This window comes from Lutjanus erythropterus, chromosome 1 (genome assembly GCF_056507025.1).
Source record: "Lutjanus erythropterus isolate fLutEry1 chromosome 1, fLutEry1.hap2, whole genome shotgun sequence".
Classification (NCBI taxonomy): Eukaryota; Metazoa; Chordata; class Actinopteri; order Lutjaniformes; family Lutjanidae; genus Lutjanus; species Lutjanus erythropterus.
In genome coordinates this window covers 34,527,189-34,547,910 of record NC_139317.1, presented here as the reverse complement: position 1 = coordinate 34,547,910, position 20,722 = coordinate 34,527,189, and the positions used below count along the sequence as shown (strand labels likewise).

General features: G+C 40.4%; 1 protein-coding gene and 1 long non-coding RNA gene across 4 annotated transcripts; one reads left to right on the top strand and one right to left on the bottom strand.

Annotated features, from left to right (window-relative positions):
- The first annotated feature begins 2,745 nt into the window (after nt 1-2,745).
- On the top strand, nt 2,746-9,111 carry irx6a (iroquois homeobox 6a). 3 transcript variants are annotated; one of them, XM_084724862.1, is made up of 7 exons: nt 2,746-3,250; nt 4,419-4,644; nt 5,469-5,578; nt 5,887-6,182; nt 6,406-7,080; nt 7,613-7,727; nt 8,527-9,111. In XM_084724862.1, the coding sequence occupies exons 1-6, from the start codon at nt 3,237-3,239 to the stop codon at nt 7,720-7,722; spliced, it is 1,431 nt and encodes a 476-aa protein (XP_084580988.1). In that variant the 5' UTR covers nt 2,746-3,236; the 3' UTR covers nt 7,723-7,727; nt 8,527-9,111. The 3 variants fall into 3 exon arrangements, with proteins under 3 accessions (XP_084580988.1, XP_084580996.1, XP_084580979.1); XM_084724853.1 differs by having other exon boundaries at nt 2,747-3,250; nt 4,369-4,644; XM_084724870.1 differs by lacking the exon at nt 4,419-4,644.
- Nucleotides 9,112-12,841: 3,730 nt separating this feature from the next.
- On the bottom strand, nt 12,842-20,471 carry LOC146333191 (uncharacterized). The gene is made up of 3 exons (XR_014771309.1): nt 20,155-20,471; nt 14,456-14,679; nt 12,842-12,889 (listed from the first exon to the last, which is right to left on the bottom strand). It is a non-coding gene; the product is annotated as an uncharacterized LOC146333191 (long non-coding RNA).
- Nucleotides 20,472-20,722: the final 251 nt, after the last annotated feature.

The following is a 20,722-nucleotide window of genomic DNA, read 5'->3' as shown; positions in this document are numbered from 1 at the left end:
CATGCAATTACATTTAGCGTGTTTCAACCTTCTCTGTGTTCTCCTATGTAACAACGGTTTAGGCGTGAAAGTGAGTTCTGGTATCCATCATTAATAGTAAAGTTAAGAATGTTAAATTTCACTTGAAATATGTGTCATTCTGTGTTTAACGCTTGCTACTGTCCAGCTGACACCGCTTATCTCTGAGTGCTGTGATTCTGTAGCACTCTAAATTCAAGGATTAAAGGTTGAGAAAAATCTTCTGCTTCTTAAACTCAGTAAACAATTTAAAAATACACTGGATTATCTGAAAACTTCATTGTCACAAAGCTGCAAACCAGGCTGTTTTTTTTTGTGTTTTGTGAAATGCAGATGTTCTGGAGATGCACCAGAAGAATGGAACAGTTTGCTGATGTTAGACTTGGACACTGGTTTCTTGTAAAACCAAACTAAAGGCTTTATTTTTCATTAGAGTATTTATTTATTTTTAGCGTAAATGAACACTGCATTTATACAGTTTGCTTGCCTGTATGTTTGTGTTTAATATGTATTTTTCTGTGTATGTGTGCATGGATGTCCCTGTTTATTTGGGCATTTGGTAGTTTTATGTTGTCTTATGCTGCTTCTGCATGGTATGGTGTTATACACATTTTTGAAAAAATACATGGTTTTGCTTGTTCAGATATTTGATCCTGTAAATGACTAATATACTAACTAGGACTGGGTATGGTTTAAAAAATTACAATACGAGTACCAATACCAGTACTCTTGAAGTGATACCAATACTAATAGAGTGCCCTGTTTAATATCTTTTTTACACTGTGCAGCTGTCCACCCTGAAGTTTTCATCATTTTAGTCATATTCAGTTTTTTTTTCTGAAATAATCCGTTCACATTTTATACATTTTTTATCAGACCACACAGGCAGTTTGTATGTATGATTTTTTTTTAAATGATTTGGTGAAAAAACATACAAATAATCTCTTTTTTTTCTAGACCTGGGTACCAAAAAGACTGAATTGTTTGAGTGGCGAAGTATCAATACTACTTTGCACTGGGTTATTTCAATCAATATGTACAGTGCCTTCTCAGTTTCTGGCTTCAGTTGTCTTCATGGTTTCATTCATACCAAAATAACGTATTTGGAAATACAGTTACAGCAAAGTTGGCTTGTCACTGTGAATACAACTGATTTTAAATTACTTGCCCTGTTTGGTTTTCTGTTTGAGTTTTGGAAACTTAAATATTTTGGGTGCAGAATGAACCTAAAAGTAACTGAGATGGCTGGGGAAATCACTAAAAGAATCAACAAGATGGAAAAATGTAAATTATAGGCAGATTTTATTCAAAGAATAGTTGAAAGCTTTGATACAGTTTGGTTACGTGGAATAATGCTCCCTGCTGAGGACCATGGTGTGTTATCCAACAAGTTCCCTGCTGTAACTTAGTTGCCTGTCAGAAGCAATGAGCACTTGTCAGAACCAAAGACGTGGTGTGTGTGAGAGAGTAGCCTGTAGCCCGTGGGTGTTTACTTCCCAGAGCCTGGACCATGACTACTATGTCCACTTTATCTCTGTGGAAAATCTCCTGACGGGAGATCTTCATCTGCTACACGCGGCTCTTTAGCGCCCCTCGGAGAGAAAGCCCATAATCGCAGATGGGTCTCCAAGGGAGGAAACGCCATGCAGAACATCAGGGGCACCGGTAAATTTGGCACAAGGTATCAGTCGTGACAACGGAAACCTTACACAGTCTCGGATAGTCAGAAACAGGCAGATCATATGACTCAGTCGGACTGATCATCGCTGTCACTGTCAATACAAATATAGTGCGTATAGGGGGAAATAATAGACGCCCCCTCCCTCCTACCTCTCCTCCCTCCCTGTCCCAGCTCAACATCACACGAGGAGGGGGCACAGCTTGTTTATGTTTATAGGAGGGAACGAAAGAACTGGTGATGGTTGAGCTGCTGATCTAATAAGGCTTAAAATTATTTCTCGTTTCATTCAGTGTGAGGCAGCATCATTCCTTACCCATCTTTCAAGTGAGCATCATTCAATTAAAATGCAATTCTCGTCGCCCCCATCCACGGATATTTAATTAGACTGGGGAGCAGGGCTTCCACTGTCTTTTTTTCTCGAGCACGGCTCTTCGGATTTCACCTCTAAGGCATATTTTCACTCTGTTACTCGTTGGTTAAACAAGGGCATGTATCCATTTGTTAATTGATACAATTACGCATTACGCGTAATGGTCACGTAGGTCTCCAGGCGCGCATCAATCACTGGTCTATTGACCTGCCAAAAACCCCTCTAACCGCTCCTGCTGGGACTGCCCCTCTCTCTAATAGAGAAAGATAGAAACATCATCGTCATTAACTCCGGGATGGACCTCTGGCCAGAAAGCCAGAGGCGAACAGAGGTCGAGATTAAAAAAGAAAGAGAAAAAAAAAGTCGTACAAGTCCTCATTCAACCAGCTTTAATTGTGATAGATTGTAAATAAAAGAAACATTTTTAAACTACAGGAAATGTCCTGGAGACTTTACGTTTGATTCCGAGTGAAAAGAAAAAGTAATTTCTTCTGCTGAATTTTCCAAAAATATCCCGTTTTTCTTTTTTTTCTTTCTAATTAATGTAACTTTTCACAGAAGGTTTCCATATGTTGCTGCAATTCAATAATGATGAACAATAACACAATTTTCCGACACTTTATCTCAGCAAATCGGTGCAGAATTCTATTACAAAAAGCGGGACAAGGCTGTGTACAGTGCACCTTAAGAAAACCCTGCGTTGGACGTGATTGGCAAAGACATTATTCTATCCTTGGTACCCTGCCGTTCCGGGATTACAGTGACGTCACGCTGATACCCTTGCATGGATGAATGCTAAAGAACTATAGAGCCACAAATAATAGCACAAGCAGAGTCCATATCTTGCAAGTCTTACGTTATCCTTTAAGCCTCCTTCAGCTAACACAACAACAATTTTTTTGCACTTAATGACGCTTAATTTCATTTCTTATCGGGTCCTTGGGGGGGATTATTCATTCATATAAAACAATCTGCAGCTGATGCCAGCCTAAAGTCTCCCTCCTATGAGTGAAGTCATCTATTATTGAGCGAAAGGCCGTGCGTGGAAATGTGTGTAAGACGGTGGATTTGAAGTAGAATTGGTTGCAATCGATCAAGGGTGAAGAATATTGCTGATGGTAACAAAAGAAGCAGCTATGTCTTTCTCGCAATTTGGATACCCTTACAATGCAACTTCACAGGTAAGACACTTTGCTTTTTATTTCTCCTTAACTTTGTGTACTCACACAGACACACACACACAAAATTGGCTTTTTAAACATTTTTATTTTTGCTTTGGTCAGAGCAGTTTTTCTCTGTAAGAAACATTCCTGAGTGAGTGACTGCTTTGACAGTATTGACAGCAATTTTTTCGCTGTTGGTGCTTTTGTTGTTGAACCAAAATATCGACACGCACCCGTGTCCAATTACACTGAATTATGAATGAACTCACGTGTTTTTCTGATGACAATAGAGATGAATGTCACCTATTGCTCACGACGAGGTGTAATTGGGCTGCAGCGCACGCTGTACACATCCGCAAACTTTCTGTTTAAATTACTAGGAAGCGTTAGACACATGTCATTATCCTATGAGTTTCTAAAACTCGATTAAAGTGGTTTATTTACATTTTAGGGCAGTTTTATTGCGCCTAATGACAAGTTCGAGTTCAAGTCGAACAGGGGACAAAAGTTGCTCTCATGGAAAAGTTGTTACTCAACTTTTATCTCGATTAATATTTTTTGAACATTCAATAGATTGTCTGTAAAATTTAAATTTTTAAAATCTGAAATAAAGTGGCGATTTACTTGACAGTGACATTACTTTAGATTTTTCTTATACTATGCACAAGTTCACATTTTGAATGCGTAGATAAACTGGAGCAGGTCACTTTTACGCACGGATTGCGCACATTTCTTTCCACCTAAAAATATATCTTTCCGATCTCATTTGCCGTGTTAAATTCTATTTTTATTAAAACAAGAAAACATTACAATGAACGGATATCGCTTATTACACTTGTTCACAATGTAAGATACTTTCTCTCGTTCCAGGAATTCTCTGAAAAGTGACTTACCTTCAAATAAGGCAGGTCATAAGTTAAGATAATGACACCTGCCTCATGACAACTGGTGTGAACTAAAAACAAACGAAACCAGCTCACGTTTTCGCTCGTTTTAAGTTTTCACGCCTCAAGACTCGACTGAGCAACTTAACTCAAATATCTTTTCACCTGCAGTCACTTCAGATTTCTCACAGATATCCAGATAAGAGCTGAAACAGCCAATGACCATGTCTATCCACGGTTCTCTTCATGCAGTTTTTCGTGTCGGCAAACCCCAGTACGACTTGCTGCGATTCGATTTCCAGGTCGGTCTCTGACGGGACAGGCGGCTCTCAGACCGCCGCCGCCGCCGCCGCTGCCTCCTTCTGCTGCCCGTCCTACGAGAACCGGCTCCTGGCGAGCAGCCGGACGGAGCTGAACGCAGCGCTGGGGATGTACAGCTCTCCATACGCCGCAGCGGCCGCCGCCAGCCAGAACTACGCCAACTACTTCCCCTACAGCACCGACCCATCCGCTATCTACTCCACTCTGGTGGGCTTCACTGATGCGCTCAGGGGGGGAGGAGGGGGGCTCACGCTGATCGATCAGCCGGGTTTTGTTCATCAATTTATCTTCACGCTGCAAACATATCCGCTTCGACAAGCCGTTTAATCCAGCATCCAGTCTTATCTGCTCCCCCCTTTAAAACAAGGCAAAATTCCTGTCACTTAGGTGTGACGAAGCAGTGCAGAGGAACTTGCCTAATTTGAATCAAATGTAATTTAACTGGAAAAAGTAATCCTCATCTTTCTGCCATGTTTGAAAATTATTGGCACTCATATGATGCTGAACCAGCATTTGAAAAAAAGTTAAATTAAATAGCAATCACATAGTCAGAATTGTCCATTTAAAATAAGGTTTGAATAAAATTTTGGAGTGGATTAAATCACAACAAACCCTAAATGGGGACTAAATGACTTGTTGAATGGATATTTTACAGTGCAGATGGAACTTTTCTTTATTTATTTTCTGTTATGTTAACACCTGAAGTCAGCTAAAATTTACTTTCCATGAAAATATTGCACATCAGACCTGAACATTTTTTAAAAAGTAAAAAAAAAACCATACAATAATAAAAATTAACATTATGGGGTCATGTATAGCATATTGTACTTTAAAACTGTTAAAATACATTTTAAAAAGACATTAATATTGTGTAGCTCAAATCGCTCTTGCTTCAAGTTATTTATTGTTATTTTAAGAGATGAAAAATGGGGAAAAATCTTTAATTTATGTATGAGATTGTTTTAAAAATAATAAAATGCAGAGAAATATTGAATTCTGCAAGCTTATAACAACCTCTTTGTCTTTTACAGAATCCACAGTACGACATTAAGGACAGCACAGGCACTTTACACTCTGGCATCACTCAGACCGCTGCATACTATCCTTACGACCACTCACTGGGACAGTATCAATATGACAGGTAAATTCTACCTTCATTTTTGTCCATTATGTGTAATGTGAGCATTAGCAGACCTGCCAAAAAGTATTCTAGCACTGATCATTTAAAGCAGCTATTCTCAGGGCGAATGTGCCGCATTCAGATCAAAGGTCAGAGTGTAACTCCTCTCTGATACCTGCATGGAGCGAAGCTGTATATATTTCAAACAGCAGGGTGTGGGGATATAGGGTGTCTGAGTGAGTAGACTATGACATCCTTCACTGAATGCACTAATGGCCACTGTCTGTGTGTGTGTGTATGTGTGTCAATTTGTGTGTGTCCCTCTCTAGATACGGGACAGTAGACTTTAATGGTACAGCCAGGAGAAAGAATGCAACTCGTGAAACCACCAGCACCCTGAAAACATGGTTATATGAGCACCGCAAGAACCCCTACCCTACCAAGGGAGAGAAGATCATGCTGGCCATCATCACCAAAATGACCCTCACCCAAGTGTCCACCTGGTTCGCCAACGCCAGGAGGAGGCTAAAAAAAGAGAACAAGATGACCTGGTCACCAAAGAATAAGGCCACCGACGACAGGAAAGACGACCTTAACAAGAGCGACCAGGACTGTGTCACCAAAGGTAATTATTTGTCTTCTTTTTGGTGCCATAAAGTAGTTCTTAAGTGTTAAACTAAAGATATTGTTAGAGTAAATTTAGGGAAATACAGTTGCTGATCTTATGAACTGGAAAGGTAACAAAGTTGGTGAGCCAGAGTGACAAAGTTTTCTCAACAAATTTCTATAGATTTACAATGGCCAACTTTTCCAACATTGTTAATTAAAAATCTTCTTTTTCATTGTAGATTCCAGTGATTGCAAGGAGGAGAAGGATCTGCACCTCAGTGATCTGGAGGACATGGATGAGGATGACTGTGACAAACTGGACAGTGACTGTGAAAAGGTGGCTGCAGACGATCAGGACCTCCAGAGGGCCATGGCAGTGTCTGGAGCCCCTCAAAAGAGAGACTGCAGCTCTGAGCTGCACCTGAGTTTAACCAACAGCTTCCACGCATTCCCCTGTGCCATCAAGAGTGTCACCACCCTCCCTCCTCTCCCGTCCGACTTCCTGGATCCCGTGGTGTCCAAGGCGCCCTCTTCGACCGGCCTCACGGGAACAGTGTCCCTGTCTCACTTCGAAACATCAGATAAGCCTCGGATTTGGTCTCTGGCTCGTACTGCCGCATCAGGGGTCATACTGAGCCCACAGCAGCACGGCTCGGAGCTGAGGACAGGCAACTCGAGTGGGGACTGCCAGCTCCAGAGCGCCAGGCTTACCGGGGCACCTACTGGACAGTGTGGGGGCATGAGAGGCCTCCATGAATCTGGCAGAGTTGCCAGTACTGAGAGCCCCTTCCCTGAGGGCTCATCCTTGCACTCAAAAGTCTATGGCACTGGTAGCTACAGTCACAAGGACCTCCAACTGCACTGTTCATCCTATGCTGCACTCCCAGACACCTGTCAGTACTCCACTATTGAAGGTAAAATATCTTATACTTGCAATATCTAAAGGAGAGTCAGTAGGATTTCTTCAAGCTGTAAATGCACCACAAAGATAGTTTATTGTTGTGTCTCATTCCCAGCATAACAAATACAGACATTTTGGGTTGTTAAAGCGTTCCAAGCACAGCAAAAATAATGTGAAATACACGCAGATACAGCAACCACAACACACTTCTGGTGGGTCGGGTGATAATTGAAAGGGATTATGTTCCTGAGTATATATTGTTGATGTAGGAAAATGTTGCATATTAAACCTTTAACATACTGCAAAGGGTAAAATTGGTCTTACAGCTCCCACATGTAGACCATTTCTGTGCACAGACAGGTATACAGTGGTTTCCATTGTATGGTACATTAAGGCACACCAACTCTGCCAAACATGATTTAAATTTCCATGCGTTGTCGAATGTAGGAAAGCCCATTTTTTATGGTTGCGAAGTGGTGAGGCACTTTCTGCCAAATTGCATCTGAGGCGAGTTTTCTCAGCTATGCTTTTATTTGGGTGTGCAGGAGGATTCTCTGGTGGCAAAGCAGAGACACAGCCATCTGACCTCAGCGAAGCCTGTGGGACCGTGCAGGATGACAAGGTCACTGCATTCAGACCAGTGATGAAGAGGTGAAGCAGGTGAGAAGTCTGCACTGAACTGGAAGAAAGCAGCCAAGTCACGATGCACACACACACACACACACAGAGACAGACATCTACACAAAACAACACCATTAAACACTCACAGGTGAACAAGGATACAGACAGACGCTCACTTTTTGTTAAATATAAGCTGCTAGATTGTATTTTATTTGATCTAAATATGATTGCTGAAATGACAAGTGATAGGTTATTCTTCATCAAAAGTAATTTACTATAACCATCAAAATATGAGGAGAAGCAGTACGATTTGTTCGGACTAGTCATAAATGCATCAAAAGGATAGTTGATTGTTGTGTCTCATTCCCAGGATATCAGATACTGATGTTTTGGTTTGGTGAAGCATCCTTAGCACAGCAAAATAATGAGAAAATAGTAAAAAGTAAATGCAGTCAGAGGGCAAGGTCTCTGCAGACACAGACACCACTACACACTTCTAGTGGGTCATAAGTGGTGATTGAAAGGGATTATGTTTATATAAGTCTATACATAATTTTGTTCATGGAAAATGTTGTGTATTGTGCTTTTAAATATGTGTTGCTAAATTTTATTTTTTAAAATTTGATCTAAATCTAATGATTGTTGAAATAACAAGTGACAGGTTACTATGTCACCAAAAATAATTTATTAAAATCCCCAAAATATGAGACAAAAAGAAACATTTCTACCTGAGTGATAAACTTTTTAAAAAATTAAACATCTTGTCATAAAGGCTGTTTATCTCTTTTAATTTTGGGAACTCATTTTTAATTCCTGCTGGGGTTTTTTCTACTTTTAGATCACTGGAAGCGGAAACACAATAAATAATGGGACATTTATTATGCACTAAAGGACTCACTGGCCGAGGACAGCGGCCTCAATATGACACATGGGAGCTACCTGGCGCTGCAGCAGTGAGAGCTGTCAAATTGTGGACGTGGCTATCATTTTGCACAACTTTGTTTTTATGGTGGTAAAAAGAATTTATGCAAAAATTCTACATGCAAAGCAACGAGAATGGCCAAATTAAAAACGGCCGAATTTGTGTATGGCAATCGTGTAGTGTAGCAAACTTATTTATTTCTCTGTGTATTTATTTATTTTGTTATGTTGTCTTGTTTGTTTGTTATTTAACGTGTTTTATTGGTTGGACTTCGTATCTCCTTTCAGTATTTTGTTACATGTTGCGTTTTACTGTGGCTTCGTGTCTATTTCGCCTGTTGTAAAAGAGAAAAAGCTTGTCGGACATAAAGTTGACCATAAAAGGACTGGATCCCCTTCATGTGTTGGACCTGAGGAGTTTTGTCATTGTGTTCAAAATGTGAGCTTCTTCTGTGTTTTGCCATTCATGACATTTTTTTCTAAGAATACATTTTTTCCAAGAGCTTTCTGGTTTTCTGTGTCGTGGTTATTTATAGAGGCGAGCCGAGCGTCCGATCGGCCAATTAAAACATTTGCGGATGTGCGTTTTGATCAAAGTTTGATCATCTTGACTCGACGCATGGAGCCGCAGCGCTGATGGAAGAAGGTCATAATTCAGAGGGGGACGTGAGTGAAATCCACAAGTTGTGGAAGAAAGGGGGACATCCTCTCTCCATTGTCAGCATCTAATCAGGAGTGGCATCAAACACTTTGTTACTGTTCAGGCCAAAGCAGCGAGGCAGGGACATAAGGATGAATGCTGCTTTGTCCCCTGTGTAGCAGGCCGCTGCACTAACTTAACATTGTGTTAATTAAAAGGTCATTTGTAGGATCAAACCCGGCGGAGACATTCACATGGTCCATCAAAGTCCCTTTGATTCGGCTGTTTTGCCTATAGTCCATCTCGTTATGGGCTCACTGTCGTATGGGTGCCTCTCGTACAGTACAGACAGCTGTAATAAGATGATCACTGTAGTCTGTGATGCCTGCTGACGCCCTCAGAAACTTTTTGATCCTCACATTTCAAACTTTTAAAATCAAATAGTTCCGTAGTGAAAGACAAAAGGCTGCCGTGTAAACTAATTGCAGCTGGGATATTGATTTTGACGCACTATTGTGCAATCTACATATTTATCCTGACAAGTCTGTGAAACTTATTTCACTTTACAGAGCAAACGGTGGAAAATACTTCTGAACAACTTCTCTAAATCAGAGATGGAAAAGCTGACTTTTACATATATGTGATTCAAAATAGTATTATCAAATCAGTGATTTCCTTTACTATTCCTGACTTGATCCCCGGTGAATTATTCTTACGTCAGCAGGGAAAGATTTAGGTTTTATGGCTCAATTTGATTCCAGACCACCGCTGAAACAATACCTGCAAATAGTCCACATCCTCGCAAAAACGTCATCTGAGGTCGTCTTTGTGGGATTATGCTTGTAATAAAAGTCTTTCCTCCGTATTAGGGCAATTCAGGCTCGGTTAAGAGGCGCTGTGGTCATCCTGTGTGTCCTTGGCCAATGGCGGAGCTGTCAGTGATGCACGGAGCCTGGTAAATCCAGGAAAATCTACATGATGAGGATGGGGAAGGTCAAGAATAATAACTTAGGCCTATTTAGATTTTTTTTTCCAGTTCAATTTTTCCTTCTGTGTTAATCTGAGACTTAATAAATGACTGAAAGCTGCGTCAGACTGAAAGCAAAAACAAATGTATGTAGGCTATGGGCATTTAAAGGCCCGAATCTCGGATTACTAATTACTGATTAACCTTTTCCTGTCGTAAATTATAAAAACAAAACATGAAATTAACAAATATGATATATATTTTCACCTGAAGGTGACTGAAGCAAATTAAATATATGATGAGTTTCCTTTCCTACAAGTAACTGAAATAATGAATTAAAAAATAAGTGTTCAGCACAGTGTGTGGAGATAAAGAGCTGCCTGTTGCATGTCAGGTTTATGATATGAAGTTTCCAAGTCTAGATCAGTCAGGAGGCCGATACTGTAACAGTCCTGTTAATGACAAGCTGCTAACAGGGAGCCTCTCTCCTCCTCCTCCTCCTCGACAGTAATCAGTCATGACGCCTGCTGCGATGCTCTTTACATTAAAATGTAGGGTAGGTGTGCATCAAATATTTACAACCAAATTTAATTAAATCGGAGCCTGTAAAGAAAAGCTGCCCTTATGCTATTGAAGGTAATGATGCATGCGCGATGGGATTACCACCATGGAGATGTACCTGAGGGAAAGCATAGATAATGGCCGTGATGGGCTCATATAGCAGCCTGTAGCAGCTAACAGGTCAATTAGTCTGTCCTATACACAGTGTTTTAAATAAAGCAGCTGCTGCACAGCAGAGACAATCAGGAGACACATCTGCAAATGGAAGTTGATCAGTGATGTGATGGATCAGAAACTACATTAAAGCAATTCACATTTATAGTGAAAACCTTTATCTAAATAAATAATTAAAGTAAGCTTAAGGCACACTGTAAAAAACACATACAATAATATAATTGAACCAGCTATTTTAAGTTTTATTTATTCAAGTTAATTGATCCAAATATTTCTAGTATTTGTATTCTGAACACTTCAGAACTTAAAAACATGAGTTCTTCTGCTCTTAACTTGAAGTCTTTTGAATTGAACGAATGTACTGTACAGAGTTCAATCAACTCATTAAATTAAGTTTGTAAAGAAACATGATCATCATATTATCAAACTTCCCAGTATGCATTATGCAAGAATAAAAACTCTCATGAGACCCTTCTTTTTATAGTTTGAAGGAAACGTTCTGAAAACTTGAGGTGGACCTCGAATACATTTTAAGACAAGTCATGGTTGCTTGCTTCTCAATAATGAAAACACTATATGAACCAGGAGCAGCTTCGCATATTGCCTTTGCTTGACTGCTTGACCGAAGTTGCTCAAACGGGAGCAGCTGAGTTCTTTGTGTAAAAAGAATAACTGACTTTTCAAACTGAGAACATGAGAAAGAAAATAAAATTGTTTGTCAGTGTGACTGAAGAGTTGTTGGTTCAACTTAATACCTTAAGCTTGTGGAGCATGCTTTGTCATGTACAACTGAATTAATATCAAGTTTATTTGACTAGGAAAGTTTATTTTTTGTATTGTTACAAAATTACATTAAGTTGTCTTTTCATATTCAGCCAACTTAAAAATTTAAGGCAGTGCAGACACTGTTTTTTAAGGTAAAGCAAATATATTTTTTACAGTGTACAGATAAATAGGCGTTTAGCATAACTGTGGTGTTATTGGTGGTGGTGGACACAGGGGGAGGGGTCAAACACAAGACAATTTGTTTGTCTGACATCTTTAATCTTCAGGCGAGACATGAAATCTGTGGCAAAGTACAATGTTACGGAATAATAAGTTCCTTAGGTAGCTATGCACAACTAAATCTCCCTAATACACGCCTTCCCTCTTGGTAAATTACATTTTTCATTGGGCGGGCGTGTGTGTGTGTGTGTGGGGGGGGGGGGGTTGGGGGGGGTGATGATGGGTGCCTATGAGAGCGTGTTTGCATAATCCAAAACAGATTTTAGATAATCTGTGAATGAGGCACAAATATGCAAAAAAAGAAAAACAAGCCCTGGTAAACATGAATACTTAAATAGGTTTGACATGATTAATCTGTGACCATCCCTTGTATGAAATCGGTGTCTTTATTGTCATATGTCTGTTATTATCACTTCCATAAGTGTACATTCAGCCGACCTCCCCACCACCCCTCCTCTACTGTCATGGATCATTGATCTTTTCTGGGCCAACTTGCTGCTCTTTTCAAGTCAATTGACCAGCTGACTGTCAGAAATGGCAGGTATTCTGCCAAGTCAATGTTTGGGACATGTAACACTTTTATATATATAAAGGAATAAAATTATAATTGTGAACATGGTCATTTATAGATGGATGTTGCTCCATAAACACAAAAAACACAAAGGCTAAACACTGTGTAACATTTCACAGTCACTCACACTCACATCAATGAATAATTTGAGACACAAAAGTAACATCCTTTACAGCTGTTATTTTTTCTTTACTTTCAGTTTTTATAGGTGACCTTAAAACTTGATTGTTATGCTATGCACAATAAAAATTTTAAAATACAAGACAGGGGGAATAATATTACAGATCTGTTTCTTTCTCCATGGTGGTCGTCGTGTCTCTCACACGAAGCAGAGGTGGTAGTCATGGCTCAGACTGACAGTGCTGAAAGTATAGAAATTTAACACAAACCTTTTAAATCAGTGACAATGTGTTCTCACATGTACTGTAGGGGAGACCGGGTAGTGGTGTACAAAGGGTTAGTTGTAACCCTGTCAGTTTTAGCAAATAAAAAAGTGCTGCAGTTATGTCATCAGTATGATACACCCACATTTTCTTTTTGAGCTCACAGGCAAAGGGGTATGCCTCTGTGAGCAACATTATTTTACAAACAAAAAAATGATTTTCAGGTAAGACATGTACACACACACACACACACACACACACACACACACACACACACACACACACACACACACATATATATATACACTTTTATATACACAAAATAATTTTTTGCCTGGTGTTCATTGTATTTTATACATGATATTTTGACTTACAACCTAAAGTAGCAGTTTTTCTAGTTTAATTTGTTACTATCATCCCCACTCTCCCCTACATCGTGGCCTACACATGGGTTCAAGTCTTTTGAAAGTCTTTTTTGAATTAATAATATCTGCAGTGACATGCTGCATGTGTTTTGCAAGTTTCATTTTTAAGATCTGAAGCATGTAATCTTCCTTTCCATGGAAGATCAGAAAGAATGTTCATTTCATAATATAGTAAGCTTTTTTGTAGCTCAGCTGTTTTTTGGACTGCAGACAATGTGCGAATTTGATAAACTCTGAGCTCAAGAAAAACTCTGTGAAATCACCCCCGTGAATATTACTCTTGACAGCTGAAATGTCTGGGAGCAATTGGTGTAGTGACCACAATTATTTAGAGATCCACTGGTTAAATTGTTTTCATTTTTCTTGTGCTACTTCACCTTGAGTGCCAGATAAATGCTGAATTGTAAATTATGCAGCACACTTAAAGAATAATGGCAATTTTGTGCATTTATTATTTTTATTGCCATTTCCTTACTTAACCAGTGTCTCAAAGGGACAGAGACCAGTTTAATAATGACTGTTATTGTGGTATGTTGTACAATATAATGTAAGAAGTCAATGAGGGGTTAGCTTCTGACAAAGTGCTGTCAGGAACATCCATCACATGTGCACTTTACATTGTGGCCCCCACTTAATGAGCATGTGCCTGCTATGTAAAAGAATATGAATTATTCTGACACGATAGCAAAGGCCTCTCTGTATAAATAGGAACCATAATAACAACAACAACAACATCTCAAACAATAATTTGCCCTCTAGTCTGACAAAGGAGCCAGCATGGAGGTGCCATTTGATGTGTCCCACGCTGGGCAGCTCAGGCTCATAAAACAAAGTCTTTGTACCAGTGGCTCAGAGTTCAGATGAGGGGGACAATATACACACTTCATTACATTTTGTCAAAAGGCGCAATGAAATGTGTGTGGGACATTGTTTCTGTGCATGTCTCCCTCCATGGAATTTCTGATTGCCGATGTTGCTACAAGGTCTCTGCTAATGAGTTTTGTCAAAGACAATTATGGACTTGGTGGAATGGCCAGAGAGGGGATGAAAAGATGGCTTTGTGCGGTTTGGGTAGATGTTGCATTGCGACCCCGGCTTCTTTCTATACCCTGTGATTGACCTCCGCTGTTCGTGTCTGAAAGAATCCAGGCCCCCAGTCCATTGCTGGTGCCGTGCTTGAGGCAGAGTGATCTGCTCCAGCACCTTTGCCCTTTTCATATTAGTTCCCAACCGGATCCCGATGTGCCAGGCCGGAGCATGGCACAGAGTGATGTTAGTGCTGCCATTTCCCAGGGCCTTGTTTCTTTTTGGAGACCTCATTCCCTTCTTGGAGTCTTCTTTTGCCTGTTAAAGGGATAGTTTGGATTATTTGAAATGCGGTTGTGTGAGGTACATATCGCTACTCAGTGTTGTGGCAACAGTAGATGGTGGTTTGACAAGCCTACAGTTTGGAGAAAGAGAGAGAGGCAGCAGCATAGAAGTTAAGCCATGTACCGCTGTGAATGGGGTCAGCAGCAAAATATATTTTAGCCACTTAATAAAGGTCTACCTAAAAAAAAATCAGTATAATTTAAAGTGTAAGTGTCTGATGGCAAAGTAAAGCAGCAGAATATTATAGATATGCATACACTTAAACTGATGTTCAATTTTTTTTAGGCGAACCTATTTTAAATGGCCAAAACACCTTTTGTTGCTGACCCTGATCACAACAGTTCATTGCTTTGCTCCTGTGCTGGTGCTCCTCTCTGCTTCTCCAAACTGGATGTTTGTTGACTGCCATCTGCTGTAACACAGACTATGGATAAGTAGGTCAAATCATACAACCCCACATCAAATAATCTAAACTTTAAGAACGGGAATAAAAACTTGTAACCAAATTCTGAGTTTCCTTTCCACTTCTCATCTCAGTTCACTGACAATCTGTTTCTGCCTAATTGTGAATAAGGTGGTGAGGAGCCCTCAGTTAAGAGATAGTCATCCTCTAACAAAGCTTTAAACCTTTGCTTTGGTTGCTTCTGGTGCTTACCCAGCGATTCTTCCTTGGTGTTTATTGCTAAATGCTAAACCAAAGGGCTAACTCAATCTCACTCCTGGACCATCTGTAACTACTGGAAGGAGTGCAAATGGTAGTCAGGGGACGACAAGAGCAAAGATTGCCATGTTTACTTAATAAGCAGGCCAAGAAGCTCCAATCGCAATAAAAGGCCAACCCACACATTTATTTTTATTGACATAAATTTTTACTGAACACGAGAGGTGCTTTCATGTGTAGCCTGAATCCCTACATTGTACACATGGAGTGCTAAACTGTGTGCACTCTGGTTCCTGTTATCTTGTTTGTGCTTTTATGTTTGTCTGCTGGTCTGGCAGTTTTCCGTTGCTGACCTTAGGTTGGCGTCACCACCATCAGAATAATCTTCTGTGTCATTTTAATGCCCTTAAATAATCCCCCCGCATCTCATTTTTAATCTCGCTCTCTCCTTCTGTTTTTCTTCTCCTTTATCATGGGCATCTGTTGGCCTTTAATGCCTGCTGTTGAGTCTCCATTTGACTTTTAAACAGGGTGTATCATGTCATAGGCTGGTCTCAAAATAAGTGTAAATCCTAGATTCTACAGTCTTTTCAAGCCATGCAGCTTTTGCTAAAGTTAAAACAGTCTACCTGATGAAGGTCGTCCAGACCGAAACGTCGGATATTTAATAAATCAGCAGAAAGCGAGACAGTGTGCAGGAGTCTTTCTGGTTTTCTTCAAGTTGAATCTTCCTCCAACGCACCTGTCATAAATTCAGATGTGCATAAAGTTTTTTAATAAAGTTAAAACAATAAAACAAATTTTAGTTATGTAAAGCACCTTGGATACAGTTCAATATACTGCTCAGAGGCAGTATATTGACTCCAAAATAACAAGTAGGGCAGTTTTGGCTGAACTGGTGTTACATTACCTTGCGGCAAAGATAGTCTTACACCTCAGTCATACTTTCTTCTATTGCAAAAGTTTGATTTATGTGAAAAATGTAATTGGATTATTTCATCATAATATCACTTTAAAGACATAGCTTGGAATATTTTAAGTGGGGTTGTATGAGGTACCAACCATAGTCAATGTGTTTCCCATAAGAGATGGCGAGCAACACACCCTCCTGTTTAGAGAAGCAAAAAAGTCTGCATTTAGAATATTTTCACTGCTTTAGCTTGTCATCAGACAGCCTTTTCCAACAGGAAACCGCCATTGTATGAAAATATTCAAATGTCACTCTCTTGCATTCAACCAGACTCAGAAACAAAAATAAGATAATTTAGGAACAGTGAATGACTGCACAAAACTGTGTGCCAACCAAGTAAAGCAATTATGTAGCTAGGCAAGAATTTGTATTTTTTGTGATTTGCCAAAAACAAACTAAAAGATTGAGGCAGCAGTAGACCAGCAAATTCCATGTTCTGCAAGGTAAAATTAGTGATTTCACCAATGACGTTGGTTTGGAGAGACTGATATTTAGCTCATGTAATGCCAGTTTCCCATTGGAAAGGGCTGTCTGACAGCAAGGAAAAGTCGTGCAAATATTCTAAATATAGCGTCCACTTGAACTCAGATTTTCTAATGTTTCTTTATGTTCACTGGATATGAAAGAGGGCAACTGAACAGTTCAGAGATGTGAGGGTGACTGTATACTTCGTCAGCTTGCTGTGGTGTTTTCTACCATTTGGTGGTCAAAAATTGGTGGGTATTAACCACGCTTTAAATGGAAAATTCAACACTTTTTATGCGGATGTCCAATCAGTGTTCATGGTAAATGTAGTCAATTGATGCAATACATTCCTCAGTATGTGGTAAATTGACCAAGAAAGATGAGTTCTTCTGCTGCAAAATCTGTTGTTCTTCCTGCATCTAGTGATGTCACAGTGATGTCACTGATGTTATTAAGAACTACAGGCTACCTCAGCTTAGATTTCTCGTCTCCACCTCTTGGTGGTCAGGGGATGTGCTAACCTAACACTATGTTTTGTCCAAAAAGTAATAGCTATAGGCTAGATACACAGTAACATGGGTGTGGGCAGCAGGAGCTTGCAGTGCCTCCTGGTTCATGTAGGCACTGTCATCATGACTTCGCAAGCAGGAGATTTCAGCTTTATTGGTCAAAAAAACCCACACTGAGGAATTACTTCAACTGACTACATTTACCATCAATACTGATTGGACATCCACATGAAAAGTAGTGAATGTATGAAAACACAATGGCCATGGACAGTGAAGCTAAGACTGCAGAATGTGTATTCAGGGGTAACTTTATATGAACATTAACAGAGCATAACCCTACATAACTGGAGTATAGTGCCCCCTGTTGAAACATAGTTCTCTCATTTTCTATGGTGCTTCTATCATCTCAGGTTTCTATAGAAGGGATGTCAGTATTATAATTTTGTAGGAATTCTGAAACTGGAAAATCTTAAATTTTATGGTGTTTGTGACCATATTTTTTAGAAACGAATTCCCATACATGTTCAACAACATATTTAGACCCACACACACAATTTAGTAACTTCCCATTACATGGACATAAATCACATTCTGGGTCAAACTTTTTGGTTCAGGCTGATTGAAGATAATTTGGAGAAGAATTGTGTCACAATAGGTTTATTTTTGTGAAGCTATATCGGTGACAGCCTCCGCAGCAGTTCATTTGGACTGCAGACAGCAACAATGTTCAGCAACAATATTCTGCAAAGCAGCAGCAGCACCATCAATTCTCTTCAATTTATGTCTCCAATTTCCTGAGCTCAGCCTGTGCCAACACCACTGCAGATTTGACAGATGAAGTCCGGCATGTGAAGCCAGCAGCTTGTCTCTCTTGGAGACTCTGCACCTGACTGTTTTTTTTTTCCTTTCTTCACAGGTATGCAGCACAATGACTCGCTGTAGCAGTAGTACATATAATGAACAGCCTCCTCCACCTGAAGACAGAGTATTTCCACTACATTAGTTTCATTGGCATCATGCAGGCAGGAAGAAAACTCACAGCAGGGCTGTGTAACAGTATGGCGTCGACAGCACTCTTCTCCACCGGGCTCTGCTTGGGGGCCCTGCCTCTCTGTGTGAAGCTCCTGTGTAGGATTAGACACTGGTGTGCAAGTCAAATGGCTGCTAGCTCTAATGGAGTCTCCACACCTGCCTGATGTCTACATCAGCTCTGCTTTCTGTTACTCAGGGCCCTCATATATCAAGCAGACACACCAAGGAATGTGGAGGCATTTCCAAGAACAGTATCTCCATGATTACAGAACGTATCATTACTGTGACAATGCTGACCTCAAAAACCTATGCATGCAAGATGGCTAAAAATTACAGAAGTGCACTTTGAAGCAATTATGTCGTGTTGATTACCTACAGAAGGCTCTTGATCAAAAACAAAAGTGATTTAAGACACTGGAGAGCCTCATGGCCTGTAAATCAACATGAAATCCTTTAAATACATTGTATGGGGGTCATGAAATGTGAAAAACGGCTTTGTTTATCACAAACAACTGAGTCGGCTCACACCAAGCACCATCAATGCATGGGCCATAAAGCGCCTCACAACAAGCTGCAAGCAGGGCAGCTGACAACAAGGCGTTGTTGTTGTGGTGGCACGCCAGTCGTGACGTGGCTTTGATATGGCGGAGCAATAAGACGCATCAAAGAGGGGCAGACGAAACATGCTCCACATTCTACAGCAGCAAGGTAAACAGCTGAGGGGAGGAGGAGGGGAAGGGGGGGACGAGGGAGGAGGTGGAGGGAGGTGACACACAGACCACACATTTTCAAAGTTCACTCTTAAACACAGTACGCTCATAAAAGTACAGGTCCCATTATTCACGGGTGGGATTTCTCTCTGCCTCTATTATAGCACGCAGGCAAACAGCCCAAACCCCCGAGCTGTGTCAAATGATGGAGCATCATAATTACGCCCTTTTTATTGGCCATCTTATTCCAGCTATGACTGATGCAGCTCCCAACCCTAAGTGTTTCCATTTGCACTTTCATGTGGCAAACGAGCAGAGAAGCCATGGCTCGCCTGCCTTTCAAAGGTGGGCTGACAAATATTTATGGCCTGATGCGGAGTCACTTTTAATCAGGGCTGGTGACCTGTTCCTGAGGAATCTGGCCGCTGGAACACGCTTATCTCCTGCGTAATAAATGAGCCTTCAAAGGGCCCACTGTGCTTGCATTATGCGGTTGTCTAAAAATAATAACTGACACATTTTTTTAGAATCACTCATAATCAAGAAGCCAGAGGAGGCAAATGCAGATCCCTGCTGTAACATGGCAGAAATAAATCATTGACCTCCCTCTACTGGTCAGAGGCCAAACTACAGTAGAGTGAATTACCAGCCCTCTGACTTCGTCTGCTGTCATGACCAGGGGAGAAAAATGCAGGTAAGGTGAGCCAAGGGTTGGCAAGGAAATCTTCCTTTAACGTAAAATCCACTTCCTAATTTTAGTTGTTGGATAACTGCATGCTTAATATATTAAATTGGTTTTATGTGTCCTCATGAAGAAATTTAAGTCATGATAAATTACATGCACGCACAGAGAGAACCAGGATGAAAACTGATATATTACACTTAAAGGACAAATTATCCACATGCTGTGAAGCCAAATCCCCTTAAAACTCATGGATAACTTGTATTACCTAGCACCAGTCAAAAGTAAAGATAAGTCCGATCCATTTTAAAAATGTGTTGTAAATCCTCCGTATATTACTGTGGGCAGCTGAGGATGTGATGGATGGCAAAGGAAGCCAAGAAGAGATCTGTTGATGAAACACTATTAATAGAACTTACCTCAAACTTCCAGACTTCATATCCAAGCCAGTCATGATGTACTGTAATCCTTTGCTTTGGTTTAACTTCTTCACTATTGTCCCCATCTGTAATCCCGCACTATGTTTTATGCTGTCTAGTTTGAAATCTAGATTTATGACACCAATATGTTCTTTTCCATGCTTTAACAGCCTATAAGGCATTATGGGAGGGCTCCCTTAGTGAAAACAGATATTTTCCTCCATATTAGGAGTTATGGGGAGACTGATCCTTAAAAATGAAAGCCATAAATCATGTCCCTCCACGATTATGCCATTAACAGGAGCATGGTTTTGTCGTTTAGGTCATGCTAATAGTTTGGGCTTGAGGTTGTGGCCGTGGGGAAGGAGCACAGAGCAGCAATTGCTCCCTCTTTGCCAACGAGAGGGAGGCGTTGCGAAAGCTGAGTTTGTCTTGGTGGTCCCGTGTTAGTGTTTCAGCTTTCTTAGCTTGATCACTGTAGACGTTATCCGCATCTGCTCTGGATTTCGTCTCTCTTTTTTCCCCCGTCTTCCAATTGGAGTTTCTATATTGGGCCTGGTTGTGGTCT

What these genes read in the sequence shown, in the direction of transcription:
- irx6a (XM_084724853.1), top strand. Translation starts at nt 3,185, where the DNA reads ATGGTAACAAAAGAAGCAGCTATGTCTTTCTCGCAATTTGGATACCCT. An exon ending in GGACAGTATCAATATGACAG is followed by an intron (nt 5,579 to 5,886) that starts GTAAATTCTACC and finishes GTCCCTCTCTAG; the next exon opens with ATACGGGACAGTAGACTTTA. An exon ending in CCAGGACTGTGTCACCAAAG is followed by an intron (nt 6,183 to 6,405) that starts GTAATTATTTGT and finishes TTTTCATTGTAG; the next exon opens with ATTCCAGTGATTGCAAGGAG.